Source organism: Enoplosus armatus, chromosome 14 (assembly GCF_043641665.1).
Source record: "Enoplosus armatus isolate fEnoArm2 chromosome 14, fEnoArm2.hap1, whole genome shotgun sequence".
In the NCBI taxonomy this organism is placed as follows: Eukaryota; Metazoa; Chordata; class Actinopteri; order Centrarchiformes; family Enoplosidae; genus Enoplosus; species Enoplosus armatus.
In genome coordinates, this window is record NC_092193.1 from 18697387 (window position 1) to 18719336 (window position 21950).

The following is a 21950-nucleotide window of genomic DNA, read 5'->3' on the forward strand; positions in this document are numbered from 1 at the left end:
TGACTAGAGAACATTGACTGATTGAGGCTGTATAGACTGTATGAAAATTATTGGGTGGTGAGGGGGGCCGAACCTTATGTTTCTGTTTGTAAAAAAAATAAAAAATAAACGCCCTCCCCGGGGTTATTGTTTTCTTTGAACTCCCCACAAAATGTCAAAATAATACAAGCTCTTAACTGAACTTCTAATGTATATAATATATATCTAATGTGTGTATAATATATATATATTAATAAAACCCTGTTACAGAGACAGAACTGTAACTCCACTGCACATGGAAAGGTGCACCAGTGTCGCCAGTGAACGTTTTCTTTTTGATGTAACTATTCATGTAACTATTAAAGGGTAATTCTGGTGTTTTTAATCTGGGCCCACATGACTAATAGTTACCCAGAGTTTTGGAATTGGTCCAATTGCCCTGAAAAATTAAGTTCTAGTCATTGCAGCCTGTTCCCGGCTGCCGGCTGAGGTCGATCTACCAATTCCAAAGCATTTGGTAACTATTAGTCATTTAGACACAAACATTTGTAAAAACAGGTTTAAAACTTTTAACTTTGTTGCAAAGGAAAGCTGACATCATAAAAATGAAAATAAAAGATCCTTCCCTAATCTCTAAAAAAAACGTCACACTACCTTATCTTCAGCCAAAATAATATTTTACAATTCTTCCCCTTTTTGACCCCCCCTCACTCCCCCAAATCATTTGTGCACAGTCCCTAAGCTAGAAATGACTATTATGTGACTCCTATGTTTCTGCAGGGTGTGCCTGCAGACCTTAATGGTGAGTTTTTAGTGAGTTTATATAGAGATGACAGCTGATTGAGACATTGAGGTTGTTTGTTTTTCATATGGTTAATAATAATATTCCTGTAGTCAGATAACAGGCCTGAATACAGTACTCTCTTGTAATTTGTGTTCCAGTCGCGCTCAAAGAGGATCAGTCGAAGCTTTGTTGGATGAAAGCCATATTGACAACGGAACTCCAGGATGAAGACTCATCTCCTCTGCTTGAAGTTACTCTTCTTGGCGGGTCACATCCTTGTAGCCAGCGGGCAGCTGGAGCCAAAGAAACAAATGCCCCCAGACCCTCTGACTGTTACCCAGAGACTTGGGCTTGTAGAGAGAGACGTGCAGGGTCCGGTGAGGCCCAACATCACCATGCCCCGCCGCCGGCTACCCCCCATGTGCACTGGACCAACGGAAATCAGAGACACCTTCAAGTACATCAATACAGTGGTCTCCTGCTTGGTGTTTGTTGTGGGTATTATTGGTAATTCTACTCTGCTAAGAATCATCTACAAGAATAAGTGCATGCGTAACGGGCCGAACATCCTGATTGGCAGCCTGGCACTCGGAGACCTGCTGCACATCATCATCGGTATTCCCATTAATGTTTACAAGGTGAGCTATAACATATATGTTTAGAGTGATCTTTTTAGCAGATTAACAACAGTTTCCAGTCAATTCAAAACTCCCTTAGCTTTTCAGTGTTTTTTTGTTGCACTCTTTTTGGTCATAATACCCCCTTACAGTTTATTACAATTACAATCTTTTTCAGGTCATATGCAAATATTTTGCTGCATAGTTGACTAAATCCGTTACACACACACCCTTTCCTAACATACGCACACACAAGCATGCACATACACACTCTTGAAAAGGAGCTTCCAAGTAGTTCTTACATGTTATTACTTTACTGGATTCTGAGCCCCTCAATATCCCCTTGTGTCTCTGGCATGTTATTATCTGTTGGGCTCTGTGTGTGTGTGAGTGTGTGTGTGTGAGAGAGAGAGAGAGAGAGAGAGAGAGAGAGAGAGAGAAGGGGCCAAAGTATCTGTATATTTGGGTAAGGGGGCAAGCATGTCAAAACAACTGGACACAGTTGCATACCAGAGCAGAGACAGGAGAGACAGGGTGGTATGAGGAGATCCAGGGCCACATATGATTCCAATTGATCTGCACTCACATTCCAGACATGAAGTCCCATATTGTACAGGTTTAGCAGAGTTTTGTTGTTCTCCAAGAGCTACTGTGCCTCTCTGGGTTATGGTGCCTTGAGGTCAAAAAGAGGCCTCACTTTGTTTCCAAGAAAAGAGCAAAAACATTAAACCTGACAAGGAGAAAAAAAAAAAAAGCTCTGGATGTTCACAGAAACCAATAAGTTCAGGTTCACGCATATCTGGTCAACGTTGGATGCCTGAGACTGGGAGAAAACAACAATTTGCTTTACTCCTTCTCATGGTTTAACTCAGACATCAACACTCTCTCTCTCTCTCTCTCTCTCTCTCTCTGTCTCTCTCCAGCTCCTGGCGGAGGACTGGCCTTTCGGGGTGACTCTGTGCAAACTGGTGCCGTTTGTCCAGAAAGCCTCGGTGGGGATCACAGTGCTGAGCCTGTGCGCTTTGAGTATTGACAGGTAAACACGGCCACAACAAATGGAGAACCCAAACTCTCCCTTCCTATCACATTAGCTCCTATCTTCCTAACACTACGTCAACAGTCCGAAATGACAGAAACATTGTCAGAGCAATGACTTTTGACCTCCTTGCAACAAGAATGCACGTTTCAGTTTTGTCAGTTGGGATGAGAGAGGGACACGTGATACTCAATATCTCAGAATTATTAATCCTGTTAAGGTTTTTGACACTTAGCCAGACAGCACCGTTAAACTTCCACTAAAAGATGACATTTTTAAAAGAATACTGTAACATTTTGGAAAATACACTTATTTGCTTTCTTGCTGAGAGTTAGATGATAAGATTGATACCACTCTCATGTCTGTATGGTAAATATGAAGCTACGGCCAGGAGACGGTTAGCTTAGCTTAGCACAAAGACAGGAAGTAGGGCAAAACAGCTTGCCTGGTTCGGTCCAAAAGTAAAATATCACATTAATTCACACATTGTATCTTGTTTGTTTAATTGGTACAAAAACCAGAAAGTAAAAACAGCACATTGGTGAGCTTTAGAGGTGCTGGTTAGCTCATTTAAGCTAACTGGCTGAAGGCTCTAGACACATTTGCAGTACAAACAGGACAGTAGTATCAACCTTCTCAGCTAACTCTCAGCAAAACGTCAAACTATTCCTTTAACTAATGTTTACTTGTTGGTTAGCTGACTGCACATGTTGGACCTTCCAGGTATCGTGCCGTGGCCTCGTGGAGCCGTATCAAAGGCATCGGCGTTCCAAAATGGATGGCTATCGAGATAGCGCTCATCTGGATATTATCCATCATGCTGGCTGTACCAGAGGCCATAGCCTTCGACATGATCACCATGGACTACAAAGGAGAACACTTGAGGATCTGTTTGCTGCATCCCATACAGAAACCTGGCTTTATGAGGGTGAGCTGTGAATTATATGCCTCTGAAGTTCTGTGTGTCAGTGGGGAGACAAATGCGTGTTGACACAGCTGTGCACTCTGCGAACTTGCACATGCACATATACTGACACATACAAACACATACAGACACACACGGAGATGCAGATGTGCATATTGGCACACATCCTGACTCTTACAGGAGTATATGTGCATACTTAACATAAGAGTGTCCTCACAGTCATACTGTGAAAGCTTCCTGGCTAGATAAGGGTTAGACAGAGTTTACAGACAATGAAAAAGAGGGTATATCACAGGAGTTATCGCTCTCTGGGCTGACAGAATATGATGCAGCGTCTGCCTGCGTGTGTATATGTGTGTGTGTGTTCATGTGTCTTCCATCAACCTTAAAATAACAACAATGAACAGTTTAATTCCACTAAGGTCCTTTGATGAATTGATTTTTAAATGCAAGTCAACAAGTCTGAATTTGAGACACACCCTTGAGTCCCTCACTCCGGTCCGGGTCAGACCGGGGATACGTTCCAATAAATTTACTTTTGACATGTTTCACCTTTAACCCTTAAACTCTCTCGTACAGATGTTTGTGCATAATCCGGTACTCTTCTCCCATTTTTCTCTGTTTAGTTTTATAAATCGGCGAAGGACTGGTGGCTGTTCAGTGTATATTTCTGCCTGCCGTTGGCCTGCACTGCTATTTTCTACACCCTGATGACCTGTGAGATGCTGAGGAAGAAGAACGGTGTCCAGATTGCTCTCAGTGATCACCTCAAACAGGTTCGATGGTGGCTTTCATCTTATTTAGCCCATTTTGTTATTGATTACTGGCTGTCTTCGTATTGAGTGTTAAGAGTTAAAATGACATGTTTCTAATTTAGTGGAAGGGCAAACACAAAACTGGAACGTTTTAAAACTTGACACAAGACCATTTATACATTCACAAGTGTGTCCTATTAAAGCTGTAAAACATGCAGTTATGTCTTTTTTTAATTTGTTTTGATTTACAAAAAACTCCTTTGTGCCCACATTTCACCATGGCCCTTTCTGGGCCAAGACTGCCAGTACAATCTGTTACTATACAGTGATTTATGTGTGTGTGTGTGTGTGTGTGTGTGTGTGTGTGTGTGTGTGTGTGTGTGTGTGTGTGTGTGTTCAGCGAAGGGAGGTGGCTAAGACAGTGTTCTGCCTGGTTCTGGTCTTCGCTCTGTGCTGGCTGCCTCTCCACCTCAGCCGTATCCTGAAGCTCACCATCTACGATGAGAAAGATCCAAACCGCTGCGAACTGCTCAGGTACGGAAGAAAATACATGTCGCACAAAAAGAAATACTGGAGGACAGAATAGACTAGATAATTCAGTAGAAAAATGAATCCCCCTCCAGGAAAGGAGAGGTAGAAGACTAATGTGTCTCTGTAACCCTTTTAGTTTCTTTTTGGTGTTGGACTACATTGGCATCAACATGGCATCTGTCAACTCCTGCATCAACCCAATCGCCCTCTACATGGTCAGCAAGCGCTTCAAGAACTGCTTCAGGGTAAGACAACGTAACTTAGAAAGAATATGCCACGTGCAATATCTCAAAGTGACAATATCTCAAAGAAATAGTTTGACATTCTGGGAACTACACATTTGCTTTCTTGTTGAAAGTTAGGTGAGAGGATTAATACCACTCTCATTTCCATATCATTAAAAAAAACCCTGCTTACGCCTCTAAAGATTGCTAATTAACATGTTACATCTCATTTGTATTATCCCTATCAAAAACTAAAGACAACAGATTGTGGTTGTCCGGGGAGTTATGTCACCGTTTCTTGGCCAGGCGTACTAACTACTTATGCTAAGCTAAGCTAACTGACTGCTGGCTCCAGTTCACATTGAATGGATAGACATGAGAGTGGTATCTGGGCAAGAAAGTGAATATGCATATTTTTTTATTTCAAACTATTCCGAGCTACCTTTAAGGCAACAACGAAAACAAAGAAGGAATCGCCTGCTTCTTTCTTTTACCAAGCTTTGAAAACTGTACGTTATTCTCTCTCTCAGCCTGCGCCTCACAATCTCTCCGACCACTTTTCTTCCTCCCCCAGTCCTGCCTGTGCTGCTGGTGCCTACCGGCGGAGATGCTGATGGATGAGAAGCAGTTGTGCATGAAGCTGAAAGCCACAGAACGAGCCTCCGACCAGAGCAACTCCCGCATGACCAACAAATCTACTACAGCCTGAGGAGGGACCTGGAAGTGTGAAAGGAGGAGATATGATGACAAAAACAAAAACTAAACTAAACTAAAAGCTAAAATTGAAGTTGGGACAACTGAATGTGGATACGCGCCCATTATTGCCAACATTATATGAAGTGTCCTCCGACTTTTATCAGACGTGCTTTTGGAAATCAGCCCTCACTGAGATGAAACTCCCTCTAACTTAAAACTCTGAACACTTGCCATTATGGGCCGCAGTCTAAGAAGAAACATACACTTCAAAAGCTGTATTCTTGGATAGAAGTGTGAGACCTGTGAAGCCGACAAATTGGTGTTAATAACACCAAACATCGGGAACCGAGCAAGGGCGAAGTTCAGCACAAGTGTTATGTAAAAATGGGGGGGTGGGATCAAGGGTCGATTAGCAGAGACAGCTCATCAGGCTCGCGGCCTGGATAGTGAATGTTACTTTGGCACTGAGTTCATCATTGTATGGACGACGTGTGCCACCACACACTGCAGTGGCTTGGAAGAGTTTAAACAGTGAATCTAATGCTCTTGTTTGAGATTTGTTTATTTTGTTACATATTTCCTTTAATATGTGTGTGTATGTATTGAGCATTTATCACTTATTACATTATAGCCTTTAAATGTATTGTCGCTGTCTCTGTCATTCCCCCGCTAGTTATTGAACTACTGATGTTTAGGGGGTCAGATAGTGATTTCAGCTGTGTGACCATTCAGCTATTGTATTATACTGTTTAATATTGGGCCTGTTCTTAAGGCTTCATGTGTTTCGTGACTGTATTTGCGCCACATTATCTAATCCGACTCCTTACCTTAGCTGGTATGACAAGAGGTAGGGGTTTCTTTTTGCAATAAATAATATGATAAATATAATAAATAAGAAACTAGTCAGTTGTGTACTTTTTCAATTTTCTAGCCATTATCTGTTGAGGCACGCAGTCATAATCTTTTATGACTGTTTATCTGCTGTGAAATCCTGGATGTCATGTCATTTCCTGAGTCTAAATTCTGATGATACTGAGATGCAGGTCACTGGCTCTGCTCGACTTAGACACCAGCTTGATCATGTAACAGTAACTCTCAAACAACTGTGTGATCTCTCAAAGTTCGACAGCCAAGAGTCTTGGTGTTACGATTACCCTCTCTTTTGATCAGCACATTAAAAGGAATCACCAAGATCGCCTTTTTCCACTTACGCAACATAGCTAAGATTAGGTCCTTCCTGGCCTTGGCTGGTGTAGAAATCCTAATTCATGCCTTTGTTTCATCTAGATTGGATTACTGCAACGTTTTGTTGTCTGGCCTCCCACGCACTACTACAATTTTAGCTTCTAATTAAGGCAACATTATGCAACTATTTTACCTTAAAATAACAGCTTCAAAATCATTTTGATGGACATCGATGGCGCCTCTTTCATTCCCACTCTGCGCTCCTAACGCCTGTTCATGCACTAAGTAACTTGGGTTTAGCCTAATGCTAACCCATCTCCTGCGAGAAGTGTGGAACGCTTTACAGCACTGCGTCACACATGGGTCTAGCTTGGTATTCTCAGTACGGACATCATGGCAGAGGCAAAGAAACTGAAGAGGGCGTTGACGGAGGAAGCTAAGACGAGAAAGAAACAGAGAGAGTGACCGAGCAAGTCGTTGGCCAGAGCTTTGTTAAATAAAAGGTTGCAGACGCCTTCTTGCTTTTGGACTAGTAAGTAATATTAGCTGGTTAGCTGTGTCTTGTGTTGTTGCACTTGCTTGGTGTTTGGCTGTGTTAGCAAAATTGTGGACCCGCTAGTTTTTGATCATAAGCCAAGTCAGCCCACCAAATCCAAATCCTGCAGCTTGTCAACAAATGCGCATGTACAGCTGTCCATGAGGGTGAACTGCATTCCGAACACTGCAGAGGCGCTAAGTCGCATAAAACACCAATTCTTGCATAATGTTGCTTTAAACCTAATGTTGCATCCCGTGCTCCCCGATCTCAGTACTGGGCTTCTGCGTGTCCACAGAATTAGAAGTCAGCTGGCTGCAGGGCCTTCTCCTATTGTGCCCCCTTTTCTCTGGAATAATCTTCCTGCTGACATCCGACAGTCTGACTCTCTGTTGTGCTTCCTGAGGTCTCTTCCATTTTTTCCCTGTTAAAACGGGTTTTTTGGGGGAGTTTTTCCTCATTCAAATCGAGGGTGTAAGGACAGAGGGTGTTGTAAACTCTACAGATTGTAAAGCCCCTTGAGGCAAACTGTGATTGGTAATATTGGGCTATATAAATAAAATTGACTTGACCGTGAATGTTATAGCTTTGTCTGTTATTGTGGCCTGACTCTGTGCGTGTTTGTGTGTGTTTGATTTAAGTGTAACGGCAGGCAGCATCATGTGATGGCGAACGCTAACACAGAACATTACTGTGATCTCCCTATTTTTCACTCCAGACACACACACACACACACACACACACACACACACACACACACACACACACACACACACACACACACACACACACACACACACACACACACACACACACACACACAGCACTCCGACCTGGGAATGTTCCTTCAGGCTAAACCAGTGTCACGCATGTCACATTAGCCGTCAAAGAAGCTCTCTGTCCTGTGATCTCTCACCACCCCTCCTTGACTCATCTCTTCATCTGCTCTCCTTGCCTTCACTCTCTCTCTCTCTTCTTTTTCCCTGTTTTCCCTTCTTTTTCTCTCTGCATTCCTGCCTCCACTCCTCCCCATAACCCCTCTGCCTATGTTCTTCCACTATGGTTTCAAACAATTCAATGTGGTTTGACATTAAATCAAACCCATCGGTGCTGTGAGCAGCCCCAAGTGAAAGAAATCACATTCAGTACATTCCTCCCTAAATGATCTGCTTTTCTACACCCAACAGTTGAAGTGAGGTATCTGCTTGTGGATACTGGCATTGTCCATCAATAAGTCAAATAAACTCAGACAGCCTTGATTTATGGTAATTCAACATGCAGTAAGAACTGGTGTCATCTGTTGTCAACTGATGACATCTTGTTATCATGGAGTTTATACCAACACTTAAAAGATTCAGTAGTTCAACTTGCATTAAAGGAGTAGTTTGACACTTTGGGATATATGCGCTTATTTGCTTTCTAGCCAAGAATTACACGAGAAGATTGACACCACACTCTGACATGAGAGTGGTATCAATCTTCTCATCAAATTGTAGAAAGAAATGTGAAACTATTCCCTTGGAAGGAGGCATTTCAGTCTATCCCTATTTTACTCTCACTGCTCCTGTGTACATAGACCAGATTCTATCTAGGCTGCAGCACAATTAATGGAGGACAACTTAGAGCAGGAAAACTCTCCACATCGAGAGTTTTATCGCTATTAGGAGCCAGATAATAGTGATAACCTGCAGCAGATTGATGCCAAAAACTTGTGTTGAACTCTGGGTGGAGCACTGGGGCTGTAAGTCCTTCTCAGTACATACAGACACACACACACACACATACAGTACGTGCAGTACATTTGGACACCACATACACGCACACTTTGTCCTCTCCTCCCCACAGTTTTAGAAGCCAGCATAAAGCGCTGAAACACAATAGTTTCGGGTTCAGGGTCTCAAGGGGTTGTAGGGTGAAGATTCTTTCATGTTTGTCTATCCCGACGATCCATCATTTTGCTTATTTACACAGAATGCTCCGGAAATTTGTGCCAGCAAACTGCATTCAAAAACAATTAGCAGCGATTGTGTGAAAATGACGTTTGACTTAACGTTCAAATATTTTGGAGGCAGCGCTTGCTCCTTTCCTTGACCTTTCGGTGCACACTGAATAGTCCTGCATGGCAAACAGCAGCATTTGAGACCTCCTTCTACCTTCTTTGGCTCTCCCTCCTGCCTTTTGATCTCACGCTGCGTCTGACAGAAATGTAATAATTTAAAAGCATATGCACAGCTCTTGATATATAAGACTTGCTGGCTTTCTTCTCAGTTTTTGAATATTTATTCTGGATTGATAGCACAAGGAGGAGAGCTTTCAGTCTGGCATGGCTTCTGCTAACATTTGGGAAGAACAAAGAAAACATGCTTTCATTATGAGTGTCAAAGTGTGTGTGTCTGTGTGTGTAGTTCAGCCATGGAAATACTTCAAGGGAAAAATGTTGAACCAAGCTCAAACTAAGACCCTCATGCTGCCTGTGAGAACACAAAACAAAAGGTATGTGAGCTGGAGTCTCTGTATCAGTGAGTGTGTGTTAACACTGAGGTCCATATGCATGCGAGTGTGTGCGTACACTCTCTGCATATTTGTTTAATTCGATATGCTATGTTTGGTCTCACATCATTGGTCTCACACTTCAAGGAATGGTTGATGAATGACACAAGAACGCAACTCATCACTCACTTTCACAGATGTACAAATGTCGCACACTTGAACACATGCGTAGACAACACACACACACACACACACACACACACACACACACACACACACACACACACACACACACACACACACACACACACACACACACACACACACACACACACACACAAACACACACACGGTGCAGCAGTAGAAGCAGCAGAAGGTAAGCAGACGTGGCCAGCAGAAGGAATTCATCAGACTGACGTTCCATGGACACGGAGGCATTTCTTTCATCTCTTTCCCCCCCAGTTCTACATCAGGGATATTCAAACTTTGTGTCGCAGTCCTACACTGTCAAAGTCCCTCCCCTTTATTGCTTGTCTGACAATGCAATGACAAATTTACGGGGCCAGAGTACAAGACAAACACTGCTTTATCAGACACAGATACGCCGCGCAGGTCGGTTGGAGCCAAATGCTGCAATCATGACAGTTGTCATCATGTAGCCTACATCTGGTAAATGTGTGAAAATAAAGCCACACTCATACTGTATAACAGACACATAGCATTAGGGCTACAACAACTAAATACTTACATTTCACGAGCTTGCCCATACAAAATGACAATCGATTATAAAAACTGTTGCAGATACATTTTCTGTCGATCAGCTAATTAGTAAATAAACCCCTGATACAGAGACAGAACTGTAGTCCCCTGCAGAGCACACCTTTATCAACCACCACGCAAATGAAAAAGAAAAAGACCCTCCCCTGCTCTCCCTAAAAAGTCAGACTACCCCACCTTCAGCCAAATAAAAATTACAATATCCTGCCCCTCTCCCCCTCTAATAATTTTCATACAGTCCCTAATTGTTTCAGTTCAACACAAGTGAATTTCAACTGAATAAACAACACTGAATAAAAACTGAATTATGACTTGTTTGTGATTATTTTGTGATTGTACTTCAGTTTGGGGTCCCTTGGATGACTTGCAGACAATCAATCATTTCTAAGTAACAATACCACCCTCCCTCTCCCTCACACACACACACACACACACACACACACACACACACACACACACACACACACACACACATTGTAATAATAAACCCCTGCTCTGGTACTTTATGGGAGTTAACCTTATTTTTGAGCCAAACCAGCACATTCTTGAAGCTGCCTGCTATTGCAGAAGTGAGGGGGAAAAATGAAGGAATGAAGGGGAGGCTTGATTTATTCAGTCCAACGCCACACACTGATATGAGATGTATACTATGTCAGATGAAAGGTAAACTAATAATTTAAAAACATGCTGTTCCTTGAACACGTTTGACAGAATCCTCAAAACCTAATTTCTTAATTAATAAGCAACCATAACATTCATAAATAAAACACTTCTATTCTCTTCTTCACGCCTGTTTTGTAAGAATCTGCATCAGCTTCTGCTCATAGATCATCTCATGCTCTTCAATGTGGCTAAATAAAACTCTTACAGCAGCAAAGAACACATTTAACAGTGAGCTTCCCTACATGTTCCATTTTTACATGAAGGTTATGCACAACAAGCTAGTTTCTCGTATATGAAGTTCACAGAAAGGGTAGTTATGCAACCATTACAGCAGTGGCAGTATACAGGGACAGAGAGGCTGGCTGCAGAGGGCTCCGTCCACATAGGAGAGCTGATGATTTCCAAGAAACAGTGGTCACACAGCCTGTATACCACTGAAACACACTCTGGGATGGATGGTCACATAAGCTTCTCTATTGGTTTTAGAGAGCGAGGAGAGAAAGAAAGGAAATGCAAGGATTGCTCAGAGCTGTTGTTAAGGGTGTTGGTGTTGAGTTTTGCCACTAGGGAGCATCAGGGACTAAATAAAGACAGACTTCTCTTTTACGTTATGTGTCTTTCTTCTTGTGTGACTGTCTGCAAGCCTTTTTTTGTCCATATTTTTTGTCTCTATTTTTCAGCCTATATCTGCATTTTCCTTATAAGTTAACATATAGAAGTTGACACAAGTCAACAACTGTACAAGGGATCAAATAGAAGTTCATAATATTGGAAATAATTTAGTTGAAGCTGACCTAATGATATAATATGATGTTTAGTGAGACACATCCACCCTCATATAAATTCACTCGGCTGTTTGCAGATCGGTTGCTTGGCTCGCTGCTGCTTTACATTGCAAATACGCCCGTGTTTACATTTGCTCCATGCTGACAATGGTCACTATGGGTTACCTTGACTCACAACACAGGTAACCAATCAGAACTCACAGGGGGGCAGTTCTTTGGAGAGAAAAAAAAGAAAAAAGAGGAAGTAATAACTGACAAGGGCTGAAGGGAAGAAGAACAAAAAATCAACACGATCTACACTGATCTAAAGTCTATGCGGCACAACAGGAAACTGATCCCAGGTCTGTAAGCACATGAAGGTTATGTGTTTGCCAAAAGGGATGAGAACAATTTCCGTTTCTCTACTGGATCCTCCAGGCGGCTGCTGCTCTGCCACATACAGACACAAGCTATAAACACAAGGTAAGCCTGCCGCTTCTTATTCCATACAAGAGGCCTACTGCTCTGTGTAACAACAAAGACTTAACACAGCAGAAGAACAGAAGCCTAGTAGCTCTTTGGGTGACTGTATGTTGCATGACATGTGCTGAAGGGAAAGTGAAAGTATTTCTCAGAGAGAGTGTGTGAGTTTGTGAGCGAGGCTGTTTGACGCAGTTTAAACACCCTGCCAGAAATGTTTGTCACGAAATATCAGTGTGTGATTTATTATAAATGACAGCTCAACCACACATGCACACCAGGAAGGTCGTAAAATCAAGAGGTGTGTTGTGACCACCTCCACCATTCCCCCAATTCCCACTCTCCTCTCCCCCACACACACACACACACACACACACACACACACACACACACCAACCGTACACCATATTTTACTGTGTTCATTTAACAAGGCCCAGTTACCCCAAGCAACAAGAGGGGCTTATCAGCTGCTCCCTCACTTGCCATACTGTTATCAGCCTGGCCTAGTTCACACATACACACTCTCTGCCCCTTTCTGTCAAACACACCCGCACTCGTTCTATCTCAGTCTCTGACAGTCTCTCTCTCTCTCTCTCTCTCTCTCTCTCTCTCACTCTCTCTCTCTCACACACACACACACATACTCACGCACAAACTGGGGAATGAATGTTATGGGGGCTTATCAGTGTCCTTAGGGGCCTGGCAGCCACTTCACAGACTCAGATCCCAGTGCTGAGGCCACAGAGACAAACCTATGTGACCAGAGTGCTGATGAACACAGGCTCTGTGCTGTCAGAGACGTTCTCTATCGAAGTGGCGGGCTGCAGGGCACACTAACAATGAACACATACAAACATGGCACAATGGCAGGCGGTGGCCACTCAAAGAAAGACAAACGGCACAAATGCAGATGTTTTTGTTAGGCTGCGGTGTCAGATCAGTGAACTTCTCTCATTGTCTTGTTCAATTCTACAAAACACAAAATGGAAGCTTGCCAGGCTGTAAGAGCCTGATTTACAGGTTAGGAAGTGGAAAGCAGCAATTTGTTAGTTAGTTATGTTTAACCTGCGCTACAACTTGACACGATAAAGACAGTCAGAAAGAACATGTGAGTTAGAAATATATATATCTATATATAATATTTCCCCTTGGGCTGCAACTACTAATTGAAATGGAGAAAAGTGTGTGAAAAATGCCTGTCACATTTTGCCAGAGCCCAAGGTGATGTCTTCAGATTGCTTGTTCTGTCTGACCAACAGTATAAAAACCCAAAGATTTTCAACTTAATATCATAGACTACGTAAACCAGCAAGTATTCGCACTCAAGAAGCTGGAACCAGAGAAATTCCTGACATTTGTGCTTCAAAAAGGATTTAAAAAACTAACGAAAGATGTTGTTAATTTTCTGTAACTCAAACGGTTTAAAAAAGGGACTATTTCTACTCACTAAGTTGAAAATCGTACACTACTTTGAGAAGTAAATAATCCTCCATTTCATTCATGTCCTACGCAAATCATTGAGCACCAAACAACTGCACACATCAGAGGAAGTCGAAAATGAGAAGGCCATTGCTGGCAGAGATGTTGGCAGCGGTCTGGCACAGGAACTCAGGAAGCAGTGCCTCCTAACTGAGCTGTGCTTCCTGTGTGATAACTGACCCAAACATGTTGTGCCTCTATCACACACACACACACACACACACACACACACACACACACACACACACACACACACATACACACTTATAAAGACAAAGAAGTGCGCTCACATTCTCCCTCTCTTTGGCAGCTGTGAGACTACCAAGACTGTTGCAACCAAACTGAGGATTAATTGGATTCACATGTCAGGGCTCAATGATTATATTTAATTCCTTGGAAGCGATTTGTTCACAGTGGGAGATCTATTGTACACAAAACCTAAATGCTGGAGTGATCTTCAACAGAAAGGAGCTGAAGGTGAGTGCAGGTGTGCAAATTTGACAGTTGTAAGGGGGGAGGGAGACAAAGTTCAATCAACAGTTAACTTTAACCTCAGGAATACTTAAAAACAAAGGACAGAGGAGCAGGGACAGCCAGGGGAAAATAAGAGAAAGGACTGGGACCGAGCGATTAAAAGGAATTAACAGTGATGTGATGGCTAGCGGGCAAGAAGAGGAGAGAAGGTTGTTTTTTGTAGTTTTGCTCTGAATGTCCCCTTCACATGTCATGTTGTAAGGAATGTGGGCGTAACGCCCCTGAAACCTTGAGCATTGTGCAAAGACATGATGTTTCAAGTTCAACACCAGCTGCCCCCCCCTCGTACCACACACACACACACACACACACACACACACACACACTGCAGTGCAAACGCTTCCTTCCTGTTGCTGGTTTAGCCTTGTTCAGAAGCAAGATAAGACCAAAGAACGAGATATATGAAAGAGGGAAGCACACCGTGCTGTTTTCTCTGCCTCTCAGATCAGAGTGACCGCATTTCTTTATTCGGACATTTTTATCTAAAAGTCTAGCTGGTTACCACCTGATAGTCCCTGCAGCTGTGGTGTTTTGCCTCTAACAGCTCTCCAACCCCCCCCCCCCCCCCCCCCTCTCTCTCTCTCTGTTCTCCTCTGGCAGGTTCAGTCAGACCACAGGACAGTTTAGCAGCCCCCACTTCCTCTTTGAGAGTCGAAGTAGAGCAGCGCGAACATGAGTTTCCTGTGACGCCTCTGTGTCTCTGGTCAATTAGTACACTCACATCACTCTTCCACTGTTGCATTGCGCTACGTGGAAAGAGATGGGCCTCGTCGTGTCCTGAGGGAACCTCTCTGGTAGATCTACGCTGACAGTCAAACTGAAGATCATCTGAAGATTCCCTCCAAGAACTGAGATCCATCTGGACACAAGAACACATCAGACCCGTGCAGTATTTAATAGTGTTCAGAGGGAAGCTGTGATGCTTCTTTCACACAGTTAAGGTTGTGTGTGGGTTTGGGAGATTCAGCCATGCTGCAGCAGTCAGAGCTCATCTTTGACTTTGCCAGTGACCATGTTAACATGTCACAGGTAAGTAAATGTTGAGCAGTGATGAATCTCTTGTTGAAACAGAGAGTCTGACAGATTGGAGTCTGACCGAATCTCATTTTCTTTGTGTGCGTTGCAGTTTGGGGTTTACTCAGATTACCCAGCGGTGATTGTGGAACAGGTTCCCCATCCGCACCTGCTCTCATATGCAGGTCTAATGTGTGAACAGCCACAGACAGAGGATCACCATCACCAGCAGCTGTTCAAAGGTCAGTGCATGCAACACACACACACGCACAGACACACACACACACACACACAGTGGCTTTCTTTACCTGTCACATTCACATTTCATGATTGAAGCTCACCTGCCGTTCGGTAGTTTTTTCTAATGGTTATTCAACGGTCTACCCGTTGTTAGGTTTTGTCCAAGCCTTACTAAAATAAAAGCCATACCAGGTATCCAAGAAATTCTGGGACTGCACATGCGCAGTCGCAACCCTCGCACATGGAACACCCTCCGCAAAAACATTTCAGGAAGTGAAACAAAACATTCCTGGCTTGTGGCTGGGAAAGACAGTTAATGAATCATATTAGGATGTAGACGTGGTCAATTCGGGCTACAGCACACTTGCTATAGCCTGTTCCTCACCAGTGCTGGGAGTTAACAGTAAGTTATATCCCTGTATCGGGTTGTTTTTCCTGACATTATTCTGCTTGGAGCGAGCAGTTGAAGTTGGGCATTAGCAAGGGTCGGCTCTTTTAGCTAACGGTGACTGCAGCAGGAAAGCAACGCTCGCAGACAGTTTTGGACTGTTTACTTCAAAAATGTTTTTGGGACAACAATTTACCTGCTGCGTCTCTTTGAACATGGCAACGTGTTTGACAGGTCGTTCGCTGGTTTTATCGGCGGCAGAAAGTGTTTGAGCCCTTGCTGTTAGCTAGCAGATGTTTTCTAGCCCACTGCCTCTTAGCGTGTTCACGTCACATAAATAAATGCGCACAGAACAATAGACCCTCTTTTGATCATATTTTGCCAAACGCAGTAAAATACGGAAGCCCATTGCTGCCCATGTTGTTCGTGTGAAGGGAACAGCACCGTAATCTAACTGCACTGTAAATTACTGAAGTCAAGTGGGTAAAAAGAGTTGGCTAATCTTTTGCTGTTAGGAGCCAAGTGCAAATGACAACTGAAGTTGCTGCTCCATCATCCGTTTGAGTCAGTAAAGGGTCTAAACTACTCTTTTACCTCTAGTGCAGCAATTCCCAATCAGGGCACTCCTGCAGTTACCAGGGGGTACCTGGAAAGATTGTGGGGTAGCTAATTTGGGCACTACTACTATAGGTCAACTGCACAGGGCACACTTCACTTCAACCTCAAATTTTGGACTACTGTATCACCATGTCTTGTGTGAATTCATATGTGCAGCCACAGATCCATCCCATCTATTGAAGGGGCACTTCATCCCATCTGATAGGTCTGTCAGATAAAAGAATTTGGGAACCACTGCCCTTACAGATGTGATTAGAGGATTGGATCCATGTCGCCCACCCCTAAGTTGTAAGCACCACAAAAGTCAAATCATTCGTCTCTGAAACGGCAGACATTTAAGAGACGAATGATTTGACTTTTGTGGTGCTTACAACTTAGGGGTGGGTGACATGGATCCAATCCTCTAATCACATCTGTAATTTTATATCATGTCATTAATATACATCATGATATAATACATTGGAAAATCAATTGAGAAAATGTTAACAGGAACATCTGGTTACTTTTTGGCTAGGCTAATCCAGTGCGACAAAATACCTGACATATCAAGGGGCCTCATCATCACATTGATGTTGCAGAATTTTGTAAATGAAATACCTTTCGCCCCAATTGTATTGAGATGACAGCAGACATTTCCAAGGCACACATCTCAAAACGCTGTTAAATAAAACCAGAAGCATCGACATGCCTAGGTATCTCTAGCGGTGAGAGAATGTTTTTCTTGGCTCACCCGACTCATGAAAGTCACCCATCATCCTCAGTGCTTCTCATGTTTAATTTTCCTCCTACTAAATGCCACCGTCCTCCACCTGCTGACAATTGTTTTTGTATGTTACTCCCTAGTGGAGCCATGTGAAAGTGGAGAGGAGGAGACCATGGAGACACTTGTTGCTGCTGACTCGCTTCTCAACATGGACTGCCCTGACACCTTCTCCCTGGAACAATACTGTAAGCTCACACACACATAGACACACACCTGAGCTAACACTACTCTCATGCACGCTAACAGAGTGAAGATGGCCCAGTAGGACCGCGCAGCCTCTGCTTTTTGATGTAGGACATGTTTGACTGCGAGATGTTATTTTTAGATATGGTGGTCACCATGCTGTTCTCTTTCATTAAATCTGTTTATGCCCCCCTGCAGCCCAGACCTTCTTACCGTCACTGGGTGATGTCATCACGACTCCTGTTACCCAGGTGACTGTGTCAGCAGAGAGGATTGTGGGAGCTGTTGACCAGCCACAATGGCACTCGTTGCACACAAAGAAGCCTGCGGCACAGCTGCAGTCCAAAAAGAGAGGTCAGTCACTTTGTGGGTTATCAGCTTATCTGAAACTAAATTACGGCTTGTGTGATTGTGTTAAATTCTCGTGAATTACCTGCTTTTATTCTCTCAGGGAGAAAACCTCGACATAGAAGGGCAGAGTCTCCCACACCAGACATTATAGTGAAGAAGGACAAATACAACAAAGGTATCGTCGCACATAACAAAATGAGTGAAGCACCTCATTATGTCAATGTGATGGCAATTTTACATGTTTGTCTCATGCCTGAGTAAGCGCCAGAGCCACCTTTTATATAAAAGTTACAACAGCAGTCTCACTAGGTCAGACCTAGTAACATGGAACACTTTTAGTACGGCACACATCTGAATGAAATGCCGTCAGAGTAGCGTGAAGGCTTCAGGGGTACAAGGTGCACACAGAGAAATTAAATGCATGTCTTGTTCGCCTTCTGAAGAGCAGCTGTAATTAATCACTCAAGTATAATCTCTCACACACAAAAGAAACAACAGGTGAATAACACCTGACAAACAGTACGTAAAAAACATGAAATATTGTGAATGAGCCAAATTGAAGATATTGAATGTTCGTCTCATGTCAGATCAATTTATACAAATATTTTTTCACCTTGTGTTGTGGAAAAAACAACAATAATAATCAAAACAACAGCACTCCCTCTTTATATTTTTATGGATAATGAATGAATATCCAACACTGTTTTACATACAGCATGTAAGCAATTAGGAATTAAACGTCCCGTCTTAACATCTTGTCATTCTATGCTTGTGTGCTGACAGACTTCATAAGTTAGGCAGCATAATTTAATCTTAAAATGTTAAATGATGAAAGAGATGAGAAAACGTATTAGTGACTAACTGTAATAAATGTGTGGGGGGCAGTCATGATGGTCTTTGAGTAAGTCTTAAAAGCAAAATAAGTTTTAAAATCTGTCACTAATGCAGCCTGTAAGAGAACCGAGAACACTGTTTAAACTCACTGCTGTTCTCTAGCAGTGAGCTCCAGCTAAAGCTCATGGGTCTTCCTTCATAAATGTGTTGTCATGTCTGAAAACAATGTAAGAAACATTCATGTAACTGTCTGAATGACAAAAAGCCATTACTTTAACAGATGGATGAAGACAGCAATGTTCCTTAGATGGATGGATCACAGGGGATCAGTCACTTTTACAAAGTAATTTTCCATGCCGTTTCTTTGTCTTTCATCTTTCATCATGTTTCCTGTGTTTGTGCTTCAGGAGGAAACACACTGTACCTGTGGCAGTTCCTGATGGAGTTGTTGCAGGACCGACAGGTCTGCCCCCGCTACATTAAATGGACCAATCCCGACGCAGGAATCTTCAAGTTGGTCAACTCAAAAGCAGTGGCCAGACTCTGGGGCAAACACAAGAACAAGCCAGACATGAATTATGAGACAATGGGCAGAGCACTCAGGTACACGACAAAAACAGGGCTAAGGCTGCTCAAATGGTCGTGTCTTTACTTTGTGTGTAGATGCATGTTTTGTTTTGTTAATGCTGAACCTTTGTGTTCATGTAGGTACTACTACCAGAGAGGCATACTGAATAAGGTTGAAGGCCAGCGTCTCGTCTACCAGTTCACCACTCTGCCCAAAGACATGATTTATATCACAGATGGAGATGGCACCAAAGAGGAAGAAGATTACGACGACAATAGTGGCAATGATGAGGGTGTGAGTGATGACTCCGATGACAGCACAATACCTTCAAGTGACCACTCGGTGGAAGAGGAAGATTCACACCCACCACTGAAGAAAACGTCATCCGGCTCTGTCCGGGCCCCAGCTACCCAGCGGGCCAGACCAGCTCCCAGGCTCTCAGGCCAGCGTGACACCGTCCTGCGGCCTGCCAGCACCAGCTTGATCCAGGAGCAGCATTTGCCTATTGTGTCTGCTGAGATGCTGCGGACCCTCCAGAACCTGCCGAAGGTCCAGTCCCTGCAGCCTGCGGGTCACGCGTCTGTCTTCAAAACGGCTCAGCTGCTGGGGAGTCTGTGTGAGCAGCAGGCTGCTGCTGAGGTGGCTGTGGACAGTAAGGGTGCTCGGGAAAGACCTGATGAAAAGTCACACCCAGGACTGAAAACTTCACAAGTGGAGACTCCACAGCTGGTGCCCCTTACTGGCTCTGACCAATAGAAAAGACCAATCACATGCACATACACTCCACTGACTCAGGACCAGTTACAGAGCTGCACTTTGCTGTGGCAATGTCTGCACACCAGGGCCTATAATGTGTAAGAGAGGGAGTATTGATCTGGGATTATTATTGTGTTTTAGATTATATTATGAATTGGTAACAAAAGTAATTCTAGGTCAGTGCTTCCTCCCTGACATCTGGGTTGGCAGGAACCAAAATCTCACAGCACTCAGCAGGTTGCTTTCTAAGAAGAGGCAGACTATAAAAGCTCATGTCCTCATCTCTGTCAGTCTCTGTAGCCGCTATCTATACAAGACACCAAAGACAGACATGCACTGGAATCTACAGCCTCTCTGCACCTTCTGCAGACGCACTCTCTGCTTGCACTACACCTCCAGCATCCTGGAGCAAATGATCTGATCAGCACACCATGCCCTCCTTCTCTGCCTTTACTCTCGCTCTTTCCCGCTCTGTTTTTTTTTTTTTTTTTTTACTATCACATGCTGAATCAGTCCTCTGCCTTGAAAATGGCTTTGCACTAATGTTTACCTCTGCTGTGTGTTTCTTCTCTAAGTGCCTGAAGATCTCAGTCCATCCTGCCTCTACTTTCTCTCTCCCTGGTAATCATGAGGTTATTGAGGGAAAAACATTCCATATTATTATTATTATTATTATTATTAAGATTAAGATTACTGAATTATGTTTGTATTGTGAAATGTAGAAAACAAGGGATTACTGTTATTTGTAGCATAGTAATTTAGCACTGCTGCTGTTGATAGTTGATGTATCTACACAGTGGACCTTCCTTATGTTGACAATCACCAGTGAAATGGTCTTGTAGCCTTTTATTTAGCTACACTGCCTCCTGCAGAGCCATACTGCTACTATTTAGCCTTTCTGCTATGCACACTTTTCTGTTTAGTTATTACACATATATAAATGCATATATGGACCTCTAAAGCCTTGATATCTTTTATGTATTGTGTGTTATATACTGTATGTCTGTGAACATGCTTGACTTTGTGCCTTGTTGCCATTTTCTCCCTCAGGTTCGTAAAAAATGTGTTTTACTGCACAGACTGTGTACTCTATGCACGGAGTAATACGGCTGGCCCTTTATAATGAAGTACTGCTACGTTCAGTGTTTTCTCTTCAGTTCTCAGTTTAGCCTCACAAAGCCAGCCTCACTCAGTTCACCTCACTCCAAAAGAAAATTGAAAAATTGAGCTTGTAAGATTAAGGCTGACTTCTGTTATGCTAAACTCGATTTAGGAGATGCTTGTGTGCCTTTGCCCACCAGGGAACCCTATGCAAAAACTTGTTTTCACTTTTTTACTAAGTAAACCAGTTATTTGGAACCCCCTCTCTTTGCTTTATCTGGAGGACTCTTGATACTGTAAGTTTTACTGATTTTAGGGATTTGTAAGCTTGTAGCAGAGGGAGAGGTGGAGTTTCTGTTTTTTTATTTTTTTGGTGTGTTTGCTTTCGTGCAGTCCGGACGTGTTGAAAAGATAATGGTCTATTATATGAAATAAACTTAATTTTATCATTGTCTGTGTGAAATCCATCCTCACTCATTTATTCACTCACATTTAGTTCACTGGCATCAGTGGTAAAAAGTAACTAAGCACATTAATGCAAGTACAACAAGTACAATTTTCAGGTACTTATACTCTACTTGAGTATTTCAGTTTTTTAATACTCTGTACTTCTACTCCATTACAATTTAGAGGGAGATACTCTGGCTATAGTACTTTACTACTACATACTTTGTTACCAT

General features: G+C 43.0%; 2 protein-coding genes across 3 annotated transcripts; both read left to right on the forward strand.

Moving 5' to 3' along the window:
* The first annotated feature begins 977 nt into the window (after nt 1-977).
* On the forward strand, nt 978-5560 carry ednrba (endothelin receptor Ba). Its single transcript, XM_070918543.1, has 7 exons — nt 978-1401; nt 2304-2416; nt 3140-3344; nt 3968-4117; nt 4497-4630; nt 4764-4872; nt 5426-5560. Exons 1-7 carry the CDS (start codon nt 988-990, stop codon nt 5558-5560), a joined length of 1260 nt encoding a protein of 419 aa, XP_070774644.1. The 5' UTR covers nt 978-987.
* A 6749-nt stretch (nt 5561-12309) lies between these two features.
* Nucleotides 12310-21724, forward strand: LOC139296583 (ETS-related transcription factor Elf-1-like). 2 transcript variants are annotated; one of them, XM_070919027.1, is made up of 8 exons: nt 12310-12444; nt 15055-15483; nt 15581-15710; nt 17558-17662; nt 17859-18014; nt 18112-18186; nt 19253-19448; nt 19554-21724. In XM_070919027.1, exons 2-8 carry the CDS (start codon nt 15424-15426, stop codon nt 20167-20169), a joined length of 1338 nt encoding a protein of 445 aa, XP_070775128.1. In that variant the 5' UTR covers nt 12310-12444; nt 15055-15423; the 3' UTR covers nt 20170-21724. The 2 variants fall into 2 exon arrangements, with proteins under 2 accessions (XP_070775128.1, XP_070775129.1); XM_070919028.1 differs by lacking the exons at nt 12310-12444; nt 15055-15483; nt 15581-15710 and adding an exon at nt 16021-16111.
* Nucleotides 21725-21950: the final 226 nt, after the last annotated feature.

Coding starts and splice junctions, on each gene's coding strand:
- ednrba (XM_070918543.1), top strand. CDS start 988: ATGAAGACTCATCTCCTCTGCTTGAAGTTACTCTTCTTGGCGGGTCAC. Junction 1,402..2,303: donor TTCCCATTAATGTTTACAAG/GTGAGCTATAAC, acceptor GTCTCTCTCCAG/CTCCTGGCGGAGGACTGGCC. Junction 2,417..3,139: donor TGCGCTTTGAGTATTGACAG/GTAAACACGGCC, acceptor TGGACCTTCCAG/GTATCGTGCCGTGGCCTCGT.
- LOC139296583 (XM_070919027.1), top strand. CDS start 15,424: ATGCTGCAGCAGTCAGAGCTCATCTTTGACTTTGCCAGTGACCATGTT. Junction 15,711..17,557: donor TCACCAGCAGCTGTTCAAAG/GTCAGTGCATGC, acceptor GTTACTCCCTAG/TGGAGCCATGTGAAAGTGGA. Junction 19,449..19,553: donor ACAATGGGCAGAGCACTCAG/GTACACGACAAA, acceptor GTGTTCATGTAG/GTACTACTACCAGAGAGGCA.